General features: G+C 45.1%; 1 protein-coding gene across 2 annotated transcripts in view; it reads right to left on the bottom strand.

Annotated features, from left to right (window-relative positions):
* Positions 1-6,494: 6,494 nt before the first annotated feature.
* Positions 6,495-20,857, bottom strand: part of FGF1 (fibroblast growth factor 1) — a 26,702-nt gene continuing 12,339 nt past the window's right edge. Inside the window, exons 3-4 of one of the 2 annotated variants that reach the window (XM_007123324.3) lie at positions 10,969-11,072; positions 6,495-6,747 (exon numbers count right to left, since the gene is read on the bottom strand). In XM_007123324.3, the coding sequence (XP_007123386.1) occupies positions 6,556-6,747; positions 10,969-11,072 (296 nt within the window). In that variant the 3' untranslated portion in view covers positions 6,495-6,555. Of the gene's footprint in view, positions 6,751-10,968; positions 11,073-20,857 lie in introns of both variants that reach the window. The other variant, XM_028493326.2, reaches the window with a different exon arrangement.

Below are 20,857 nucleotides of genomic sequence, written 5' to 3' on the forward strand. Positions count from 1 at the left end.
TGCTTGTTTATATAATAAAATAGACACCAATGTTTAGCTGCTGAGTGTATAAATTTAGCCTGTGTGACAGTGGGAAGCCAAGAAGGAAGGAAGCAATTTGGGAAGTACGCCCTCCCCACATCACAGACATTCTCAGACCCCTCAGAAGACCCCAAAACAAGGTCCTACAGTATATGCGTTTTTTTAAAGCAAATCCACTCTCTAGCTTCAGGCTGCGTGTGACCTGGTTTCTCTCTTTAATTTTATAGCTATGGTGGAAAGCTAACAGGGTAGTATGTCATGGTCAATATGTCAACCGCAAAGTGGGTACCATGTTACAGAAAGATCCCAAGAGTCACTTAGTACATTTCCCTTGTAACCTGAGAGGATATTAGATGAATCCTTGGGATCTGGAGTGCCCGATGTCAAGATCCCCACGTCTCAGGTGCTAAGTTGTCTGCCTAGATTTTAGAGTAAATTTTATGTATGGTGGCAAAGAGAGTCTTTCTGGGGGTGAAGAACAGGTTTAGGGAGCCAAGTAGGAAGGAGGGGCGGTGTGCCACTTTTTATGAGCTATCATTTCAACTTTTAATGCTTGTCAAACAAACCCTTAGTAATTTTGAAATGGAAAGCACACACATCCCACTTCCTAGCTGGGCTTCTTACTTTGCACTACTGCTCCTGAAAAGCATTTTTTTAATTTGTGAAAGTCGAGTTAAGGGCACATCTTTGTTTAGTGTGTCACTTTTACCATGCTTATTAATATGCTAACAGCCCAAAAGCGATTAAGGGTTTGGGATTCCCCTCCCCCCTTTGCCACAGGGCAGACAGGACGTCACTCAGAGAAATATGAAAGGTGACTTCATTTATATTTTTCTCTTTGCAGTCCAGTTCACCCATAAGAGGCCAATTATCAGCCACCCTAACCCCCTCAAACATTTAGGGCATAGGGTTACACTTTTTGGTTGGTTCAGCAAAGATGGGAATTTTTGAATCTCTGAATAAGATGTAGTCTGGTAGCAATGATGTTTATCTTGTGACTGAGTCATGAATGGTATACTCTTTTTTTTTTTAGGTAGATAAGAGCGCCATTTCCAAAAAGTGATGGGGGCTGGGGAGGATGCTCAGAGGCCCTGGGTTTCTAGCCTTTTCCTGGCTCAGTCCACTTTTCATGTATTGTTTAGAAATGGTTATGAAATAGAAATTGTCGGGGCTAGAGAGAAGAATGAAGTGAAGACTGTGGGAGTTAAGGAGGGAATGACCTCAAGCCCCAAAGTGATGAGAATTCCGTAGCAAGGGAGAGGGTCAAAGTCTCCGGGGCTCTGAGAGCAGAAATCTGCTAAGAACAGCATTGGAGGCAGCAGTGGCTGCCCGTGGGGTCTGCATCCTTGCATTCATATTTCATTAGTAGCAAACCAGCTAAAGGAATTCACGATGCCCTCAAAACAGATGGTTCGTGGGTAACAGGATGTCCCCTTGTATTGTTTATTCAAGAACAAACCGTGCTTTTGAAAACACTAAAGTCATAATACAGGATCCTGGTAGGGTCTGGTCATCTTTTTTTTTTTTTTTTTTTTGTGGTACGCGGGCCTCTCACTGCTGTGGCCTCTCCCGTTGTGGAGCACAGGCTCCGGACGCACAGGCTCAGCGGCCATGGCCCATGGGCCCAGCCGCTCCGCGGCATGCAGGATCCTCCCGGACCGGGGCACGAACCCGTGTCCCCTGCATTGGCAGGCAGATTCTCAACCACTGCGCCACCAGGGAAGTCCGGGTCTGGTCATCTTTGGGAAGACGAATGGTTGCATTAAGCCAGTGTTTTTTAAACTGTGGTTGTGACTCTGAATGTCACGACCCCATTTAACTGATCTTTGACCAGCCTCTTTTAGGGGAGTGTAATAGAAAAATCTCAGAGCATTTCATATATATAATTTTGTGACATTTTTTGGTTTCAGTTGTGTGTATGTTAAAGGTAATACATGTGCTGGGTTAGAAAATGGGATAGAAAAAATGTAGTTCTTACAGTTGCTCAAGCTCCAAAAAGTAGAAAAACACTGCCTTAAGCAACTTTAAAAAGAAAAGGAGGGGGCTTCCCTGGTGGCGCAGTGGTTGAGAATCAGCCTGCCGATGCAGGGGACACGGGTTCGTGCCCCGGTCCGGGAAGATCCCACATGCCACGGAGCGGCTGGGCCCGTGAGCCATGGCCACTGAGCCTGCGCGTCCAGAGCCTGTGCTCCGCAACAGGAGAGGCCACAACAGTGAGAGGCCCGCGTACCGCAAACAAAAAAAAAAAAAAAAAAGAAAAGGAGGGATTTTTGGTGATATGGTGATATGTAATTCATTGAGTGAGCAAACACCGCCCAGCTGTTTTTTATAGATGCATGTGCATATGTGAGCATGCATGCATATGTAAGTGTGTGCATATGTTTGCATGTGTGCGAGTGTGCATGTGTGTGATCTGATTCTGCCACAATGTCTAGGCCGTACCGCAAACAAAAAAAAAAAAAAAAAGAAAAGGAGGGATTTTTGGTGATATGGTGATATGTAATTCATTGAGTGAGCAAACACCGCCCAGCTGTTTTTTATAGATGCATGTGCATATGTGAGCATGCATGCATATGTAAGTGTGTGCATATGTTTGCATGTGTGCGAGTGTGCATGTGTGTGATCTGATTCTGCCACAATGTCTAGGCAACAGTGTACTTCCTCCTAAGAATAAGAAGTCATAAGATTCAGGAGTTTATTTGAGGAGATTTTTTTTTGGCGGTACGCCGGCCTCTCACGGTTGTGGTCTCTCCCGTTGCGGAGCACAGGCTCCGGACATGCAGGCTCAGCGGCCATGGCTCACGGGCCCAGCCACTCCGTGGCGTGTGGGATCCTCCTGGACCGGGGCACGAACCCGCGTACCCTGCATCAGCAGGCAGACTCTCAACCACTGCGCCACCAGGGAAGCCCCCGAGGAGATGTTTTTCAATGTGATAATAATTTCAGAAAATCTGATGGACAAACCTCTAGCCCCACATCAAGGTTCTGGAGATGCAAGAGATGCACCTCTTGCCATTGACTTAAAATTGTAAATAAGTCCTTAAAATTTTTTTCAGGTCACTGTGTTTTTGCCAAAGCGCAAGCTGGTCAGCTTTACAATAGTAGCATAATTTCATATGCTACGGATGAAGAAATAGTGTCAGCTGAGTTAGTTATGGTCCTTGGCTCTTCAGGGGGCAAACTTCCTGAATGTATTTCCCTAATGGATCCCTAGTAAAGCACCATGATTGCCTTAGGTTTCTAAACAAAATGAAAAATATTCTTCCTATCAGCCTTCAAAGTTTCATATCTGGTAACAAGCTAAGTGTAGAAAACCAAGCAGCCACACCTCAGGGATGCTGGCTAAGTCCTTCAGTAGGAAGACGAGACATGATGATGCTCAAAACGTCAGAGAGACATTATCCCCTATAAGTGGAACATTTATTAATATTTTTAAGGTGCCAAAAAAAAAAAAGAGAGAGTGATGTAGAATGACCGGCATCTTCTTCTTCAGAGGTCTGCTTTGTAGCCCAGGAACTTGGTTGATTTGAACCAGTATGTTCTACAAGGCTGAGGGCCTGGGCTCCATCTCTAACACAAAGCAAGGACCCTGATCTTCAGTAACTTGTGATGCTCCAGTCAGTTTTTTGTAAGTCCACACTGTTGGCCATAGGAGGCTTTAAGTATCACCCCTTCCAAGGAGACAGATCTCCACCACCTCCACCACCACATTGAAAACAATCCAAAAGCGTATGCGTTCTGATGCTTTGTACAGAATGTCAGGCAGTTCATAACAGTTGGCCTGAAAATGAATCCACACGAGAGGCATCTGATGGGCAGATGGTTCCAGGGCTTTCTCAAGGGAGAGGGAGAACAACAGGAATGCTCCACATTTGAGGAACGAGACATGTTCAAAATGGAGCAGGCAACTGCCGCTGACTCCCTTCTTACAAGATCGGACAGCCTTTTTTTCCTGATTTGAAAGTGGTCCCCCTGAACTGACACGGTTCTGCAGCTGAAATGTTACGTTTACCTTGCCATGTCCTCTGACACTTGCATACAGGTTTATCTTACGCTGGGGGTTGCTAATTCTTCCAAAACCTTGGTGTCTGGGACTTGTTCATTCAGCAGGAACCTACGAAGTCTCTGTTTTTCCCTGACTGAAAGAAATGAATCCTCAGCATCTTATGATATAAATATAATGCCCTGGGAGAGAATACAGCAGCAAACCGGACAGACAAGGTTCCCAGGAGCCCCAGGACCCAGTAAAACGCCTGGCACACCGTTTGGCACTTACATATTCATTGAACAAATACACGAATAGCGACTGGGCTGAGGTTGTCAAGGTCACAGTAGTATTTCCTCTCAATGCCTTGGGTCTCTGCAACCACAGACTTCCATCTCATCTGTTAGCCACAGCTTTCATTTTCTTGGGCCAATGTTATACTTGAATTTGATTCATACACTAAAAATTATGGACGATTATAAATATCTTGGATTTCCTCTGTGGGTACCTTTTTCTGGCCAAATCTTCATAGTCAAGAGATGTCAAGCCACACTGCACTATTCCCAACTTGCCTGCAAAGATTTACTAAAATAAAATCAAATTGTCTTATCCAAGTTACAAAAACAAAAAAAAAGTTATGAAACGTTTTGCTGTACAAATGCAGAATGATGCAACTGTAGCCTTTACTTGTTTCAGTTCCTCAATTGTAGTATCACACTGAACTTTCACAAATTGTCATTTTTCTTCCATTCAAAATAGTTCAGTTACTAAGGAATTACCTTTCAATTAATAATTACTGCAATTCATTATAAAACATGAGCTAGCGTTCTCATCAGTTATTATGCACAATTATATCATTGCTTAAGATTCCCCATTTGCAAAGGAAAATTTATAACAGCACAGTGGAAAACCAAGAAAAATCTCATTTTCTAAGGTAAATGTAGTCTAAGTTGTAGATAATTGAGGAGCTTATATATCATATCCTATTATTATCATTCTCAGTGGCTGAGTGCTAATCAGTTTAACTGCCTTTGAGCTATATATTTTTAAATGTAACTAAAAGGTGTAGTCTCACAGTAAATTTAAATGGCTTATTAAAGGCCTTTACATGGCAACAGTATCATGTCAGAGATGAATGGTGTTTCTAATTTGCTAGCCACTTGGGTCAAGTTTACTTTAAGCAGGAAGCATATTTATATAAGTAACCGTCACACAGATGGCGTCTTGGGAAAAGCTGTTTGTGAGGGTTTAAGATTTTTGAAGTATGCTTTTGTATATCTTCTAAATGGGCATTTTACAGGCATTGGGCCAAAGTGCCTTAAACCCGGACTCGACTCCTTAACTCAGGCACAACTGCTGATGCTGCCTGAGTGTGGGAAGATCCATGGGACATGTGTTTTAAAGGGTGTGGCCGGGGAGGGTCGGGGTTTGAGCCCCCTTCATTTGAATAACGCTTTTAGGGACTTTGCTACTTAACGTACGGGGGGTGGGGAGAGGCAGCAGCATCTACAGCACCTGGGAGCTTGTAAGAAATGGGAAAACTCTACCGCAGACCAACTGAACCAGAGCCTGCAGTCAAACAAGATGCCCATATGATTTGTAAGCACTGCCCCAGGACCCCAAAGCCTCCGCTTTCTGGTGGCCAAGCACAGGTCATGGCGTCCCTTTATCTTTCCTTCTCACTTCTAGAATCATCCTCTTTGGAGGATAATGTCCCCTCAGCCCATGTTTCCCTTTCTCATCACTCCCACACCCACTCCCCAGACCCAAATGAATTTCCCAATACCCAGTGTCCTGGCTTTTATCAAGAACCTAGTTCTCTTCTCCACCTGACATCATCCAGGGGCTTCCTGCTGCCGAATAACCTTGGGGAAGTCAAGGCGTTGTAACAGCTCCCAAGGCTGTGCCTTCATTCTGCTCTCCTGTGCCTGAGCCTCTCAGCCTTCATTCATTGTGCATTGAGATCCCATCCTTCTAAGCTGTCCGCTAGAATCCAGTCGGTCTCCCCTTGCCATTTGAATCCCTTCTGTTCCTGAGAGGGGATTTGTTCATCCCTGTTTCCACTCATGGAAAGCTGCCTTCCTCTAACGTAGCCATAGCTTCTCTGCTAATAATTGTGGGGGATTGAAAGGATGAAAGGGAGTCACGCCAGATATTCAGGGGACTTGCGGGCAGGGTTTACTCTGTAGAGGGAATTGCATGCAGTTACAACCCACTTGGCAACCCTCTGCTCGCACTTCATTTGGCTCCACCCGTGCATTAAGAGGCTCAGCCTGCAGCAGATGCCCAGAGGCAACTGAACTTCCAAACCAGACCCAGACTGGCCAGCCAGTTGGCCCCTAAAAGCCATTTGATCCCTCGGTTCCAAACTGTGCCAGGGTGAAGGACTTTACAAAAAAAGTGAACTGGGCGTTTAGAAGCACGTTACACATTTAGGCTGTGTGGGCCAGGGGTTAGCGTGGCCAATGGTCAAGGGTACAATTTGGGGTCAACCGGGTGAGGACCCCTTCGGGCTCCTCTGGAGTGATCAGCACCCAGAACAGATTTCTTTAATCAGAGGAGACTGGCAGGGGAAGAAACAAAATTGCTTTCTGGCCATAGTGAGTCCGAGGACCGCGTTTGCAGCTTCCGTTCTTCTTGAGACCAACGAACCAATTCTTTTCTGCATGCTTCTTGGATGTGTAGGTGTTGTAATGGTTTTCCTCCAGCCTTTCCAGGAACAAACATTCCTCATTGGGTGTCTGCTAAAAAAAAATAAAACCAGGGAAGAGTAGAATAATTAGTGAGTGGTTTAAGATCGGGTTCCTCTGTTTACTGGCTGCGTGACCTTGGGCAAATTAGTGAGGCTCTCTGTGCTTCGGTTTCTTCTTCAGTGACATTGGGAAAATAATGGAACCTATCTCTGAGGATAGAAATGACGACTTGGAACGGGACCCAGTACATAATGAGCCTTCAATGTACATCTGCTATTATGTAAGCTCCCCTCGCATCTGCTCTGCTCAGGACCCTAGAGTCTCCCACTTAGAAAATCCTGAATGACTTTAAGTACCTTAAGGGCAGAGCTGGGTCTTTTGTCTCTGCGGAGGCCTGGCACCGAGGTTTGACCATGAAAAGCGTCCAAGATGGGTAAAACCAGACTGTGATGCAGTGGGGCCTTCTTAAGTTTGGTCTTGAAGAATAAATGAAAACCTACCAATTATACTTTACACCCTGGTGATTTTCACCAACAGTATCAGGGTTTTACTTTAGTGTTGTTATGAACATAAATGTTTGCATAAAATGTGTCCTAAGCATAAAACATGTCCTGGAACTTAAAGGATTTTATTTTCAGTGAGAATAGCTTTTTTTTTTTTTTTTTTGCTACTTATCAAAAGAATGGTACTTGTAAAAAAAAAAAAAATCACGACTTTACTTTAAAAAAAGAAAGAAAAAAGAAAAAATCACCCCAAAGCGCACCCACCCAGATACAGGCACCTGTTAACAGTTGATGAACATCCTTCTGTACCTCTTTATGTATAAGCACACAGAGAGACATAGATAGGGCCATATCGATAGAAACTTAGGGCATTATTAAAATGGCCTACTGTGTCTGCTGTTTTAAAAATGGGTGATAAACCTATGAAAACATACTTAGTCTCACTAGCAAGAAGATGCAAATTCAAAAATGATTTAACATGTTGGCTATAATATCTTCAAAGAGCAAAAAGATTTACAAGTCTTAGTATTGCGCAGAGTGTGGGAAATAGTCACTGTCAGACACTGTTGGTGAGGTAAGTTGGTGGAAACTTTGTGAGGGGACTTTGGCAATATATATCAAAATTTAAAATATGCATTCCCCTTGACTCAGGGATTTCACTTCTAGGAACTGACCCTTATGAGATAGTGGTATTTTCAAGGATGTTCTTTGAAGTATTGGCTATAATGGTGACATATTGGAAACAACATAAATACCCATGGAAAGGTGATTGATTGGTTAAGTGGATAGTGGTACATCCATACAGTGGGATCCAATGCAACTGTAAATTTATTAAGTTGGATAGATAGTTAAAACATATTAAATAGTGCAATTACATTGAAAATATTTACCAACAGTTACTTACTAAAATTCATCTGTTAGAGTGGGAGGAATCCCAGTTCTTTGCCCTTTCTGTTTGTCAAGATTTTAGAATACATTTATTATATTTGGATATAAACAGGAGTATTAAAATACATATGCTGTGTGTGGACTTTGCTCCAATTCCAAGTCATGTGATCTCTATATTACCTCTTCACCCATAGTGGTTGGTGAGTCCCTTTCTGGTGGTTTCCAGTCCTATTGTTTATTCTCTATTTGTGGCATGTTAAGTCTGTTAGACTGTCAGTCCTACTGAGGGAAGAGATGGAATCTTGTCAGCCTTGTGTCTCCCCCCAAGACAAAGAATTTTGCAAATAATAGGTGCACACCAGCTAGGTGATGAATGTAATCTGATTGTTGAGTTCATGTAAAGTATTCAAAAAAGTTACCTTTGTTTAGTAAGGAACTATGTAACAGGAAGTATTCTGCCCCTTTTTCATCTGTAGTCTAGTGCAGTGACAACTGGGTGAGACACTCCAGATCATTTTGGAGCAAGATGGGACATAGATGTAATATTTAATTAGGTGACTCTGTTGCGTCTAGAGGAACTCATCCAGACATTATTGTTCGATGCACATTGTCAAGGGTGGGAGGAGGTGGGCAGTTTTGGACCTGGGTGGGTTGCCCACTCTCCTGCAGGGAGGACTCACCCCATGACACGGCTCAGTGGGCGTCAGGCCTGTGTTCTGTGATGAAGCTCAGGGCGGCCACGTCCCCTACCTGATGGTGTCTATTACGCTAGAGCAGTTGACACACAGAATGGCTGAGTCACAGGCTGAGTCAGCAGCTGAGATGCTCTATCTGTGCCTCGACCAGGATTTGTCAGTGCTTACTGTGCACTTCGTGCAGTGCCACGGGCCTGGGGATTAACAGTTGATTCATGCCTATTGTTTTAATTAATTTCTTTTTTATATTTAGCCTGCTTTTTCCCAATTACATAGGTGACAGATACCAACTGTAAAAAATTTGGAAAATACAGAAAGGCATTCATGTATTATAAAATCAGCCATTTACCACTCCCCAAAATAAATATATTAATGTTTTAGAGCCTTTCAAACTTATTTTTTTAAATAAATATGTCCTTTCCACACACACAAATTTGTATCAGGATGGATGAATACCTAAAATTGGTTAAGAGCATGATGCAGAGCCCTGAGATATTTTAGAACTTATCTTTATCAGCGGGGGAATATGAAAATTCTTAGGCATAATATATTAAGATCACCCTATGAATATTTCAGGTGAATCAGTGACATCCAGGACCATGGTGGGAGAAGGCGGTGTCTGGAGCCTAGACGTGTCTGGATTTATGGGAGTCTATCAAATTTTTATACAAGTAAGAGAAGGTTACAATAAACATCAGAATTGATTTAAAGGAGGAAAAGCCATAAAATTGTAACACGTAATGCAAGAAATAATGAGGGTAAGGGATTTGTAAACCGACTGCCTTATAGCTGCCATTGCTACACCAGTGGATGGGGTCTGTGCGTTGTCTCTCTGACTCTTCTTAAGTATGTGAGTATGAGGTAATTACTATCCATTACCGTCCTCGTTTCATACAAGGTTCAGAGTGGGTGAGTAACTTGCCAAAGTGGCAGAGGCATGAGATTCATTTATGAGTCTGAGACTGAATGATTGACTGGCCTGTTGATTTTATTGCTGATAGGAAGGCCCACCTGAAAAAAAAAGTCTGCTCCCTATGTACCAGTCACTGCCTAGCTCCAAACCCTTTCAAGTTGTCCAAATCAATCCATATTTCAGCAAACAGCCTACAGGAACTACCTGTTCCTCTGATGGTCTCATATCCTGAGCCCTAGTGGGCAGCATGAAAAAAAAATGAACTGTGTTCACATCCCAAACCTTGGCTGAGATTACAGCTTCAAGAGAGGGTTTCCTGTGCCCATCGCCACTTGGCAATTTGATGTAAGTTAAAGGGAGCCCCAAACTAAAATCCCACCTACTGGCTGCCTTTTGGTAGACATCTTCATAAGAGGGAAGAAGAGGGTTTGGTGAAGCCTTAATGTTCAGTTGTTAGGCTACAGAGAAAGGATCATTGAAATCCAGAAATAGTTTCAAAACCTGCAGCCGCTGGCTTCAGCTCTCTTTCCATTCAAATCGTTTACCAGATACCAATAGGGACAAAATCAGATTGCCCCTATTCTCTTTTCTTTTCTCACAAAGATCAATATGTACCGAGTCAAACATATATAAAGCATTAACTAGGAGAGGGAGACGGAGCAGGATTTTAGCTACTGAACAAACTCTTGGACTTTGCTTCTCTGGGGCAAGGATGTCGCTTATTCATCTTTGCACCCGCTCAGTACCCAGCTGTACTTGGACAACAGGAGGCGTTTGCTCAATGTTTGTTGAATTAAGTTATTAAACTTTTTATCCTTTTAGGTGACCCTTCCAGAATAAAAAGGCTATTTTCAAAGTTTTATGCATGAAATATCAACTGCTAGAGTCTGGGCTCTGCAATTTTTGTAAAAAGCCTTAAGAGACACACTTATATAGCTCATGGTAGATGCTCAAGAAGCATTTTTGGAATGAATAATGAAGTGGGATTAGGTATTCTGGAGCGAGTGACTGGATGAGTTACTAAAATTTCAATCAACGTTTTTTCTCTTTGTCTATGTGATAATACGTTGGAGTATTTAGAGAGAATCCTGCAAGAAACTCTTTTATGTTTGTGCCTAAAATAAGGCAGGGTGGAGGGTGGGAATCCTGCTGGAAAAAATAACAAACAGAGACTAATTGATGCTTTATAGTTTGCATCACTCCATGTAACAAGATTTCTGGAAACCTCAAACCTTGGCCGAGTCTGGAAGCATGTCAGCCTCATACTTACTGAGCCGTACAAAAGCCCGTCGGTGTCCATGGCCAAGTACTGGCCAGTCTCCGTACTCTTTATATACACCTCCCCCACGCTTTCCGCACTGAGCTGCAGCTGAACTGAAATAAAAATAACATGAGCAAAAGTAAATAAACACTAAGCTTTTGCCGATAGGGCCTGGCGGCCAAGACAGTTAGCCACGGAAAATTCTGCTCATTCATCTCACAGAGCCCTCAAGGATGAGCCTCAAATTAATCAAAACATAGAAATACAGTTCCTTTTTCTTTGCCCTCCAAAGAAAGCTGTCCATTGGGAATCATGTTCTCAAGGGAAGGAGAGATGATGGCGGGCTTGACCACCCATCTGCCTTGTTCGTTACAATGTGACCCCACGTGCACTTTACAGGGCATGGTCACAGGAGGAATCAGCATTCACTTCCCTGGCTCCATCATCCCAGTGATCTTGGGGGTATCATAGAGTCGGCAACTGGCCAGCCTGAGGGTGTTCAGCTTCAGTTATCAACCTGCTTTGGCAGGGGTACCTTTTTATGGCCTGGGCCTTCCTGGTGTGGGAGCTTCTCGTGGACAGATTGTTATTTTTCGAAATCTGATAGTGTTATTTTCCCAGATAGGAGAGGTTCCCAGGAAGGTAGATTGCTTGGCACATAAGAAACTCAGGGAACTCACCCACAATGAAGTTCAGTCAACCCCCAACCTCTGTGGCAACCCCACTGGGATACAGGCAGAGGGGAAACCCTGGCGTTTGAAAGGGAAACCCTGGCGTTTGAAAGGGAGAATGAAGTAGCCACCTGGGATGGGAATGGTGCTTCTTACCTGGGGATGATTTTGTTCTAGAGGGGACAGTTAGCCATGTCTGGAGACGTTTTTGGTTTTCCCAGCTGGGGTGGGATGGTGCTACTGGCATCTAGTGAGCAGAAGCCAGGGATGGTGCTAAATAAACATCCTACAGCGCCCAGGCAAGCCCTTCACGTCAAGGAATTATTCAGCTCAAAAAGTCAATAGTGCCGAGGTTGAGAAACGTTGACGTTGAGGGCGAGGACTGAGATACCCTGAGTTGCCCTCTTTCCATTTATACTGACTGATACTCCCATGGTGCCTTGCTCACTGCTGGATACCTCACTGGAGTCCCACTTGATAATTATTCATTTGTTCATCCTCCCCAGAGTGACTCTGGAGAGAGGTGCTTTGATGGTTCCCATTTGGGAATTGAAATTAATTCTTTATTCTTCTGGAAAATTTCTTTGGTCATAGCCATTGTTATGATAAGGAGTGAAATCTAGACTGGGGGCCAGTGAGCACCCCGTAGTCCTCTTGGAGTCAGCTGACCCCTCTAAGGGTTGACTTTGTCAAAGTTTGAGGTGCAAGGGGTGCTAGAAGGAATACAGGGCTTCGGTTGGCACCTCTAGACCCGTTATTGCTTTTCCTTGTTTTCATTTAATTTCTTAGAATCAGAAATGTATTCCCATGTTTCAGACTTGGAAACATAGAAGAGGAGATGGTGAATGTCTTCTCCCACTCCTTCCAGCCTCCCACTCCCAACTGATGGGGGTACAGGACAGACAGGATTCTTGCCCTTCCTCTGGGGCACGTTCTCCTGGGGAGACAGAGACAAACAAGTAAACCCCTCTGAGACATATTTTGAGTATATCCTTCTAGAGATATGTTATCCCTCCTGCCTTTTTTTTTTTTTTTCCCTACACAAATGGTGAGATACCATACAGTTCTACACCTTGTGTTTTTCGCTTAACAACTGACTGGAAATCTTTCCACTTCAGTAGTGAAGGAGTTACCTTCTTTTTTGCCAGTTGAATTGTGTTCCATTATATGGCTGTACCATAATCATTTCACCACTTCCTTATTAATATGTCTGTATTTTCTCATTTCCCTCTGTTTTCCTTATCTTCTGATTCATCCTAAGGGTGATACATAGTTACATCACCCTTATTGAAGATGCAGTTCTCTTGTCCTTGGAAGTCTTAGCCACAGAAACTCAGGGCCTCCTCTGGCAAGTGGCGTTTATTTCATTCACAGGAAGGAAAGCAGAAGCCACAATCTCCTTTCCCACCGGTCTTCCTAACTCTGCTTAGCTCTGCGAGGTAGTTATGAGAGCACAGACCAGAGGCCTCCCCTCTCCAGCCTCGGGTCACACCACTGGCTCCCTGAATCATTTTGCTCCACCACCTCCACTCCTTCCACACACTGAGCTCTCTCCTGCCTAAGGCTCTTGGCACACGCTCTGCCCTCTGTCTGGTATCTCCTCTCCCCTAATATTCACAATGATGGTCCTTTTCCTTCTGGCCTCAGCCTAAAACTCCCTCCTCAGAGAGGCCTTCACCACCCAAGTGCCCCTCCACACGCTGCACAACAAGTCCTTTCAGCCAGGACCCCTGCCACCCTAGTCCCTGCGTCATTGTCTTTCTCGGTCCCTGTTTGTTTCCTTCATGGCATTTTGAACAGTGTGCACTTATTTTTATCGTTTAGGGCTTTACTCATTAATTTCTACCTCCCCAGGGGACTGCACACTTGGGAGAAAGGGCAGGAATCTTACCTATCCTGTTCCTCCTTCAGTCTCCAGTGACTCCCATAGTGCCCTGTGCTCCAGGTACAGACAGTATGCATTTGCTGAATGAATGATGTTAGGATTCATCATGTTAGCATTTGCTGAATGAATGATGTTATTAGGCTAATCGTTGCAGAGATGATTCTGTTGGCCCATCATCAGTAAGCTGCGCATTTTGAATTGTGTTTCCAATAATGCTTTGTGGAGTGAAGTAAGATGGGGCCAAGTTAAGAGTTGTAAGGGTCAAGGCTGGGCTCTGCCACTGACCAGCAGGGTGACCTTGGCTAGGCTGCTTAACCTTCAGGCTACAGTCTCCTTGTTAGTAAAATGGGAGTGGTTTGGATTCAGTCTCTATAGAGTTTTTTCAGCTCCAACAGTCTAGGAATCATGTAAATACATTTAATAACAATGCTGTATACAATAGAGTATTATTTGGCCATAAAAAGGAACAAAGTACCGATGCATGCTGCAACATGGCTGAACCTTGAAAACATGCTAAGTGAAGAAGCCACTCACAAAGGACCACATGTTGTATGATTCCATTTAAAAGAAATGTCCAGAATAGGCAAACCCATAGATACAGGAAGTAGGTTAGTGGTAGCCAGGGGCTGAGGAGGGGCTTGGAGAGAGAAGGGGAAACTATGGTTAAGAGGTATAGGGTTTCTTTTTGGGGTGATGAAAGTTGATTATAGAGATGGTTGCACAAATCTCTGAATATAAAAAAACCACTGAATTGCATACTTTAAATGGGTGAATTGTAAGGTATGTGAATTTATCTCAATAAATTTTTTTTAAGGCTTTGTATTTTCATTGGACTTCATGGTTTTCAGGGAACTTTCAAATGTATTTTGTATCAATTTCTCATCATAATCCTGTATATTTAAGAGAGACCAAAGGAAGGGAATAATCGTTTACTGATTACCTACAATGCGCCAGGCATCATGCTAGTTTCTATCTTGGTATAAAGAGTAAACAAAAGAGTGTGGACTCCAGAAGCAAACTGCATGAATTCAGATTTTGGCTTGGCTATGTATTAGCTGAGTGATGATTGGGCATGGTATTTACCTCTATTTCCTTATCTATAATGATAGTATCTGCTTCAAGGAGTTGTGGGGTTTAATGATCTGGTGCCTGGAAGTGTCCAGTACGATTACTGCCATTTTTACTGTGTTTAGGTGACCTCATCACTCTTCACAGCATCCCTGGAAGAAGGTGGCACTGGCTCTGTCCTACAGGTAAGGAAACTGAAGTTCGGTAAGAGCATGTTTTACCAAACATTATACTTATAATCAGGGGCAAAACCATGACCAGAACCCAGGCTCACCTATTTCAGGTATCCTACTTTTTCCTCTCTTTCGTACAATACCTTGAGCTCCAGGTATCAGGGAGATTGGTCCAAATCAAGCCATATTCACTTCCCTCCTTGGTCCCCCTTGTGTTCAAGATGAGACATGTACCAGATGGCAGATGACCATCCAGGATCCCATTCCATAGCCGTAGAATTGAGTGATGTGAGTTGCCTGGGACTTTTTTTCCACCTACCATCCATGTAAGTAGGTATCTAGTCAGACGCATTATAGGTGCAACAGCAGTCCCAAAGGGCAAGTCCTTTTGGGTAATCCAGGAAAATCTTCTTAAACGGACGTTATTTTGTAGAGCAGTTTTGGGTTCACAGCAAAAATAAGGGGCAGGTGTAGAAATTTACCATATGCCCTCTCCCCTGCATGGGCATAGCCTCACCATTTTCATCATCCCCCACCAGAGTGATACAGTTGTTATAACTGATGAACCTACACTGACACATCATTATCACCAAGGAAGAGTTTTTTTTAAAGCTTTTCATTCTCTAGGCCATTTCTGTCCTATGCCTTAAATAGTGCCCGTTTGTCTCTCTGTGGGGCTAAGTAGAGTTGACTTTGCTGTCTGAGGAGTCCCGTCTTGGCTGTGTAAACGCCCCACGGAGGTAAACATGAAGCAGAGCTGCCTGGCACACGACTCAGTCCTCGGCCCTGAGCCCCAACACCAGGGCTGTGGCACTGGTGAGAGTTCGTCTCAAGAGTTTCCTCTGTAAATATTATTTCTCCAGGATGTCCAAGTTTCATAGCTCATTTTCACTGGATTTCTTTCTGGCTGAGTTTCTTAAGCATATATCCTTCTGCAAGCAGATCTGGCAGGAAGGAGTAACACCCAGCGCGTTGCTCGTGTAACTGACTAGGTGTCCAATTCCCTAGTGTGACTTCATTCCAGTTTTCCAAACCTAACATCCTCCCACGGCTGCTGCTGGGGGGTGGGAAGGAGAGCGAGTGAGAGAGGGGGGCTCAGAAAGAGAGGGAGGGCCTGGCCAACAGCCTGGGTGGAAGCAGCAGCTCCTCCCTTCTAGAGCAAGCAGGGGGCTCAGGGAAAGCCACCCAGTCACCACGTTTTCATGCACCGGCCATCGTGTGCTGGGCGCTGTGCTCAGTGCCGGCAAGGTCCCTGCCTTCAGGGGCTGACACCCAATTAGGGGTACAGACGACCCAGAGTGATCAAGCAGCACAGTAGCAAAAACCCCACTTGTTTTTGAGCTAAAAGCAAACAAAAGTGCAACTACAACAAAAACTCTCTTTTCTCTCTCTCTCTCTAATTGTTTTCCCTTTCAAAGAAAAGCAGAAAATAATGTGCAGTGAAAGAAAGCAAATTGCAAAAGAATATTTATGGTAAATCCTTGATGAAATTTTTGTAAAAAACATAAAACAATGCGCATAGCTCATGAACAGATAGGGAGTAAAAGATAAAAATGTGCACTCGATTCAGACCAAATTCATAGCAGTGGCTGCTCTGGGGAGGATGAGAAGGATTGAGGCTGGGGAGGGGAGTGGAAGGAACTTTCCCTTCATCCTAACTCTTCATTTCTTTAAAAACACAATTCTGAGGTAAGAACAGCCAGGTGATAACAGTGGTTAACTTTGGATGATGGAGCTGCTGATGTTTTCGTACTTTTGGGGGGTGGGGGGTGGGTAGTTGATGTGTAAAGCCTGGTTCTTGGTTGGTGGGCAGACACTCAGTTTCTTGCTGCTGCTGACCCCTGCGGTGCTCTATGACCCAGTGCAGGCTTGACCTCAGGTACCATCTAGACCTGAACATAGGTATCTGCAAAAGGTGCGTCTTCTTAAGGGCAGACAGGGAACCAGGAAAGCTGGTGAAGGGCCACTAAAGCCACACCTGCTCTGTTCATTTTCTTCTTCCAGCACCTTCCACCAGGTTAGCACCCAGTGCACAGAGGGCGAGCACCTCTTCCCTCCCATACGGGGAATTTAGGACTTGCTCTCTATGAGCGGGAAGGTCAGTGGAATTTAGGACTTGCTCTCTATGAGCGGGAAGGTCAGTGGCTCTGTAGCATCCCAAGGATGAAAGAGCGAGTGCTTTTTGAAAAACGAGACAAGTCATTTAGCTCTCAGGGAACTCAGTGTTCCCTAGTTCTGAAATGCGAACAGCGGCTTTTGCCTTAGCAGAAGAAATGGAAAGCAATTTTTAAAAAGGTACTCTAGTGATAGATACAAGTTTCTTAGAGAAATTCAGATTTATAAAGCACTGCAGGAAGGCTGGAGGCGTTTGCCTGCTGGATTTGCAACCATAGTGTCCCCAGTGGAATCCAGCCCTCCGTTTCTAGGAATGCATTAGGGTGTGCTGGTTTGGGAATAGCTGATTTAGCAAAAGTAAATGTCAAATAACTGAAATGTACCAAATCGCCTTTGCAGACCCTGCTTCTGCTTCATCCTTTGGACCCTCGTCCTTTGGATGCCTTCATGCGTCTTTACTTAGGGGAACCTATGTAAGGAGGAATCCAGGGCTTTGAGTGGATATGCTGGTCCCCGACTAGATGTTCTTCCTTTTTTTCCTAATAGTAGTACTCACAGTAAGACACATGACCGCTTACTTTCCAAGGATAGAAAGAAGGAACAGGAGTTACGAGCCTGTCAGTGGCAAGAGACATGAGCCTTGGGCACCGTCCTAGTATCTTCCTGTCCTGCCCTAGGAATTTTTAAAGATGCGTTCAGCAGGATGAATGCCTGCGGATGGAGGTTCTACTTCTGCAGCGCGTTCCTCCGTGGCCTTTAAAAGAGGCCTGCTTTCCACCTCTGCTCTCCAAAGAGGCCAAGAGAGATTACGTGCCTGGTTTATTCTGGGTTGAAGACTTCCCGTCCTTTGCCGTGTTTACCCAAAATGAGGTCAGCCTCATTCAGAACTCCGTGAGGTTGTTTTATGTCAGTGGCATTTATAATTAAAATGTAGCCACAAGCCGGGCGCCGTAAAACATTAGAGAAAGACGGAGAAGAAATAAAATGGAGTTTGTGGAAAAAAAAAGTTCCAGTGGTTTGGAATAGGCACGCACGTACGCGCGCGCGCGCACACACACACACACACACACACACACACACACACACACACACACACACACACACACAAGACTTTTCTTAGAATGTGTGAAGGTGTCTGCTTCTCCTTTAGGGTCTGAAAAAGGTGCCTGGGAAATTTTGATATAGTCCATGGACTGTGTGATAGTTAAAAAAAAGTTTATCTGGAAAAACTCCTTCTGTATAAGCAGATAAGGGACTGGTGGGGAGGAGAGGGAGGGAGGCCTTTGGCATGGCATCCCGCTGGGGAGAGCGTTCCTGCCTGAAGACTAGCCCCTCTTTCTGAGGCCTGGCAGCCTGGCCCGGCTCTGTCCACCATGGTCCTCTGCAAAGCTGTTTTAACTTTTGGCCCAAGCTCATGGGGAGCACAGTGCCTTCACCATTAGGTGCCGAGTGGTAGCAGAATGGGAGTCCGGACTGCCCCCAGAACTCGGGGCAGGGGGGATTCGCTGAAGGGAAGGAGCCTGCCCTTTCTAAAGGGCTGCAGAGTAGGGTTCTTGGGACCAGTGAACTCCTCTAGTGCCTTTAGGATGTGGTTTGATTTATAAATATTTGATTGGCACGCACTTTGCTCAGGAACATTTCCATTTGTGTGGTGAGCGGTGCCGGTAATCCTGCTCCCCGTGCAACCTCCTACGTGCCTGGTGAGGTGAGGGGGTGCGCGCCGCAGGAGGGGCTGCAGGTTTGGGATGCTCGTGAGCATTTTCCGATCCTTCAGTTACTGTTCCAGTTATGAATCCCGTCCAGGAATAAGTCCCGGCCCCCTTAGGCAGAGAGGGAACTCCAGCAGGAAGAGTAGAATCAGTCATATGGAGCTCCTCCTTGCTTTGCCCAAGACAGCTTGCCGTGCGGAGAGGTCAGACAGGGCAGGGCTTGTGGGGCTGGCGCCTGGGCATGAGGTACTTACATGCCGGGCCTTGAGAGCTCCAAGCTTGGACAGTCCCGGAGACGCTGAGATGGAGGGAGCTAGTGTAGCATTTGCTCAACTCAACAGACTCCCAAGATCATATGGTTAGATAAGGAAGGCCGAGCAAGCCTCCGGATGAGGATGATAAATACCATGTTCCAAGCACTTATCATGTGCCTGGCAGGGTGTTAAACACTTTCACAAACTACCACAGTTAGAATTGCTACTTTTCTATGAGGGTGGGTACTGTTGCCATCCTTGTTTTTAGAATGAGGAAGGTGAGGCACGTGGAGGAAAAGTAACTTCCCCGAGGTGACAGGAAACGAGTAAACAGCAGTGATGGGCCCTGCACCTACACCCATCTGACCCACACAGTGGACTGTGTGAGTTCAGCAGGTTTATTTGATCAGTGTGCGGGATGCACGGCTGTGGTGTTGGTGTCGGGGGTGGTAGTGGGCTATGGAGAGAGTCCTGGAAGATGCAGCTGTGGGTCGGTGCCAGATTTCCCAGTTGCTGGCGGTGCCAGCCCCTGTGTTCACAGGGTTAGTTCACAGGGCAGTTAGTTATGAATGATAATTAATAACCTCACAGGATCGTGGCTAAGAGGAAATGAAAGAGTCTAGTTCAGTGCTTGGCATATATCAGGTGCTCGTTAGATATTTATGGAATATATTGTTGAATTTGAATTTATCTGCCACCAACACAGTTCATTAACTCATCAAATTAATATTTCTTGAGCATGATCCCAGCTGCCAGGCAATGTGCTAGACACACAAATTGCAGTGTTGAGCTGTAAGAGACAAAGTCCCCGTCCTCAGGGAGCCCAGTGAGGGAGAGAACCATTAAATAATCGCACAAGTAAATGTGAAGTGATAACCCCAAGGAGGGCTGCCTGGTCCACAGGGTGCTCCTCAAACACCCTGTGTCTGCGATGGAACAGGTCCTCTTTCCCTGCCCCTGTTCCTCCTCCAGGAGCCTCCCTCTCCTGGTGACACGACCATTTACTAGCCTCCCCAAGTCAAGCCCTAGGAGTCAGCATGAAGCTTCTCACGCTCTGCCCCCGGTGCCCCTTCTCGCAGTCTGCAGCTCTCCTCTGTCATCCTGCCTGGCCTCCCTGGTATGGCGGGCGAAGTAACAAACATCCACAGTCTGCATTGCTAATTTCCTACAGCAGTGATTTGAGCCATCTTAAAGGGATGAACCAAAAACATCTTCTCTGCAGGCCAGAAATTCCCACCAGTGGAGACCTTTGACTCAGGTCTACATTACAGTAGCCCGTACACAGTCATCCATCGTAGTTTATACCACTCCAAGCAAGGCCTTGTGTTAGGTTCTAGGAAACTGATTCTCTTGGAGGTAGGAAGAGGATAAATTTTTGAAAACTTCCCTATCTTGCCCAGGGCAGATGGGGACAAAGAAAAGCTGTGGGTAGGACCTTTAAGATGATGGAGGAATAAGATGTGGAGATCAGCTTCCTCCCCACAAATACATCAAAACTACATCTACATGTGGAACAACTCCTACGGAACACCTACTGAACGCTGGCAGAAGACCTCAGACGTGTAAAAGAAGAAGTAAAACTGGGACTTCCCTGGTGGTGCAGTGGTTAAGAATCCGCCTGTCAATGCGGGGGACACGGGTTAGATCCCTGGTCCGGGAAGATCCCACATGCCGTGGAGCAACTAAGCCCATGTGCCACAGCTACTGAGCCTGTGCTCTAGATCCCGTGTGCCACAACTACTGAAGCCCACGCGCCTAGAGCCCATGCTTCACAACAAGAGAAGCCACCACAATGAGATGCCTGTGCACCGCAATGAAGAGTAGCCCCTGCTTGCTGCAACTAGAGAAAGCCCACAGGCAACAATGAAGATCCAACGTAGCCAAAAAAAAAAAATAGTAAAACTGTCACTGTTTGCAGGTGACATGATACTATACATAGAGAATCCTAAACATGCTACCAGAAAACTACTAGAGCTAATCAATGAATTTGGTAGAGTAGCAGGATAAAAAATTAATGCAACAA

This window comes from Physeter macrocephalus, chromosome 8, assembly GCF_002837175.3.
Source record: "Physeter macrocephalus isolate SW-GA chromosome 8, ASM283717v5, whole genome shotgun sequence".
Taxonomy (NCBI): Eukaryota; Metazoa; Chordata; class Mammalia; order Artiodactyla; family Physeteridae; genus Physeter; species Physeter macrocephalus.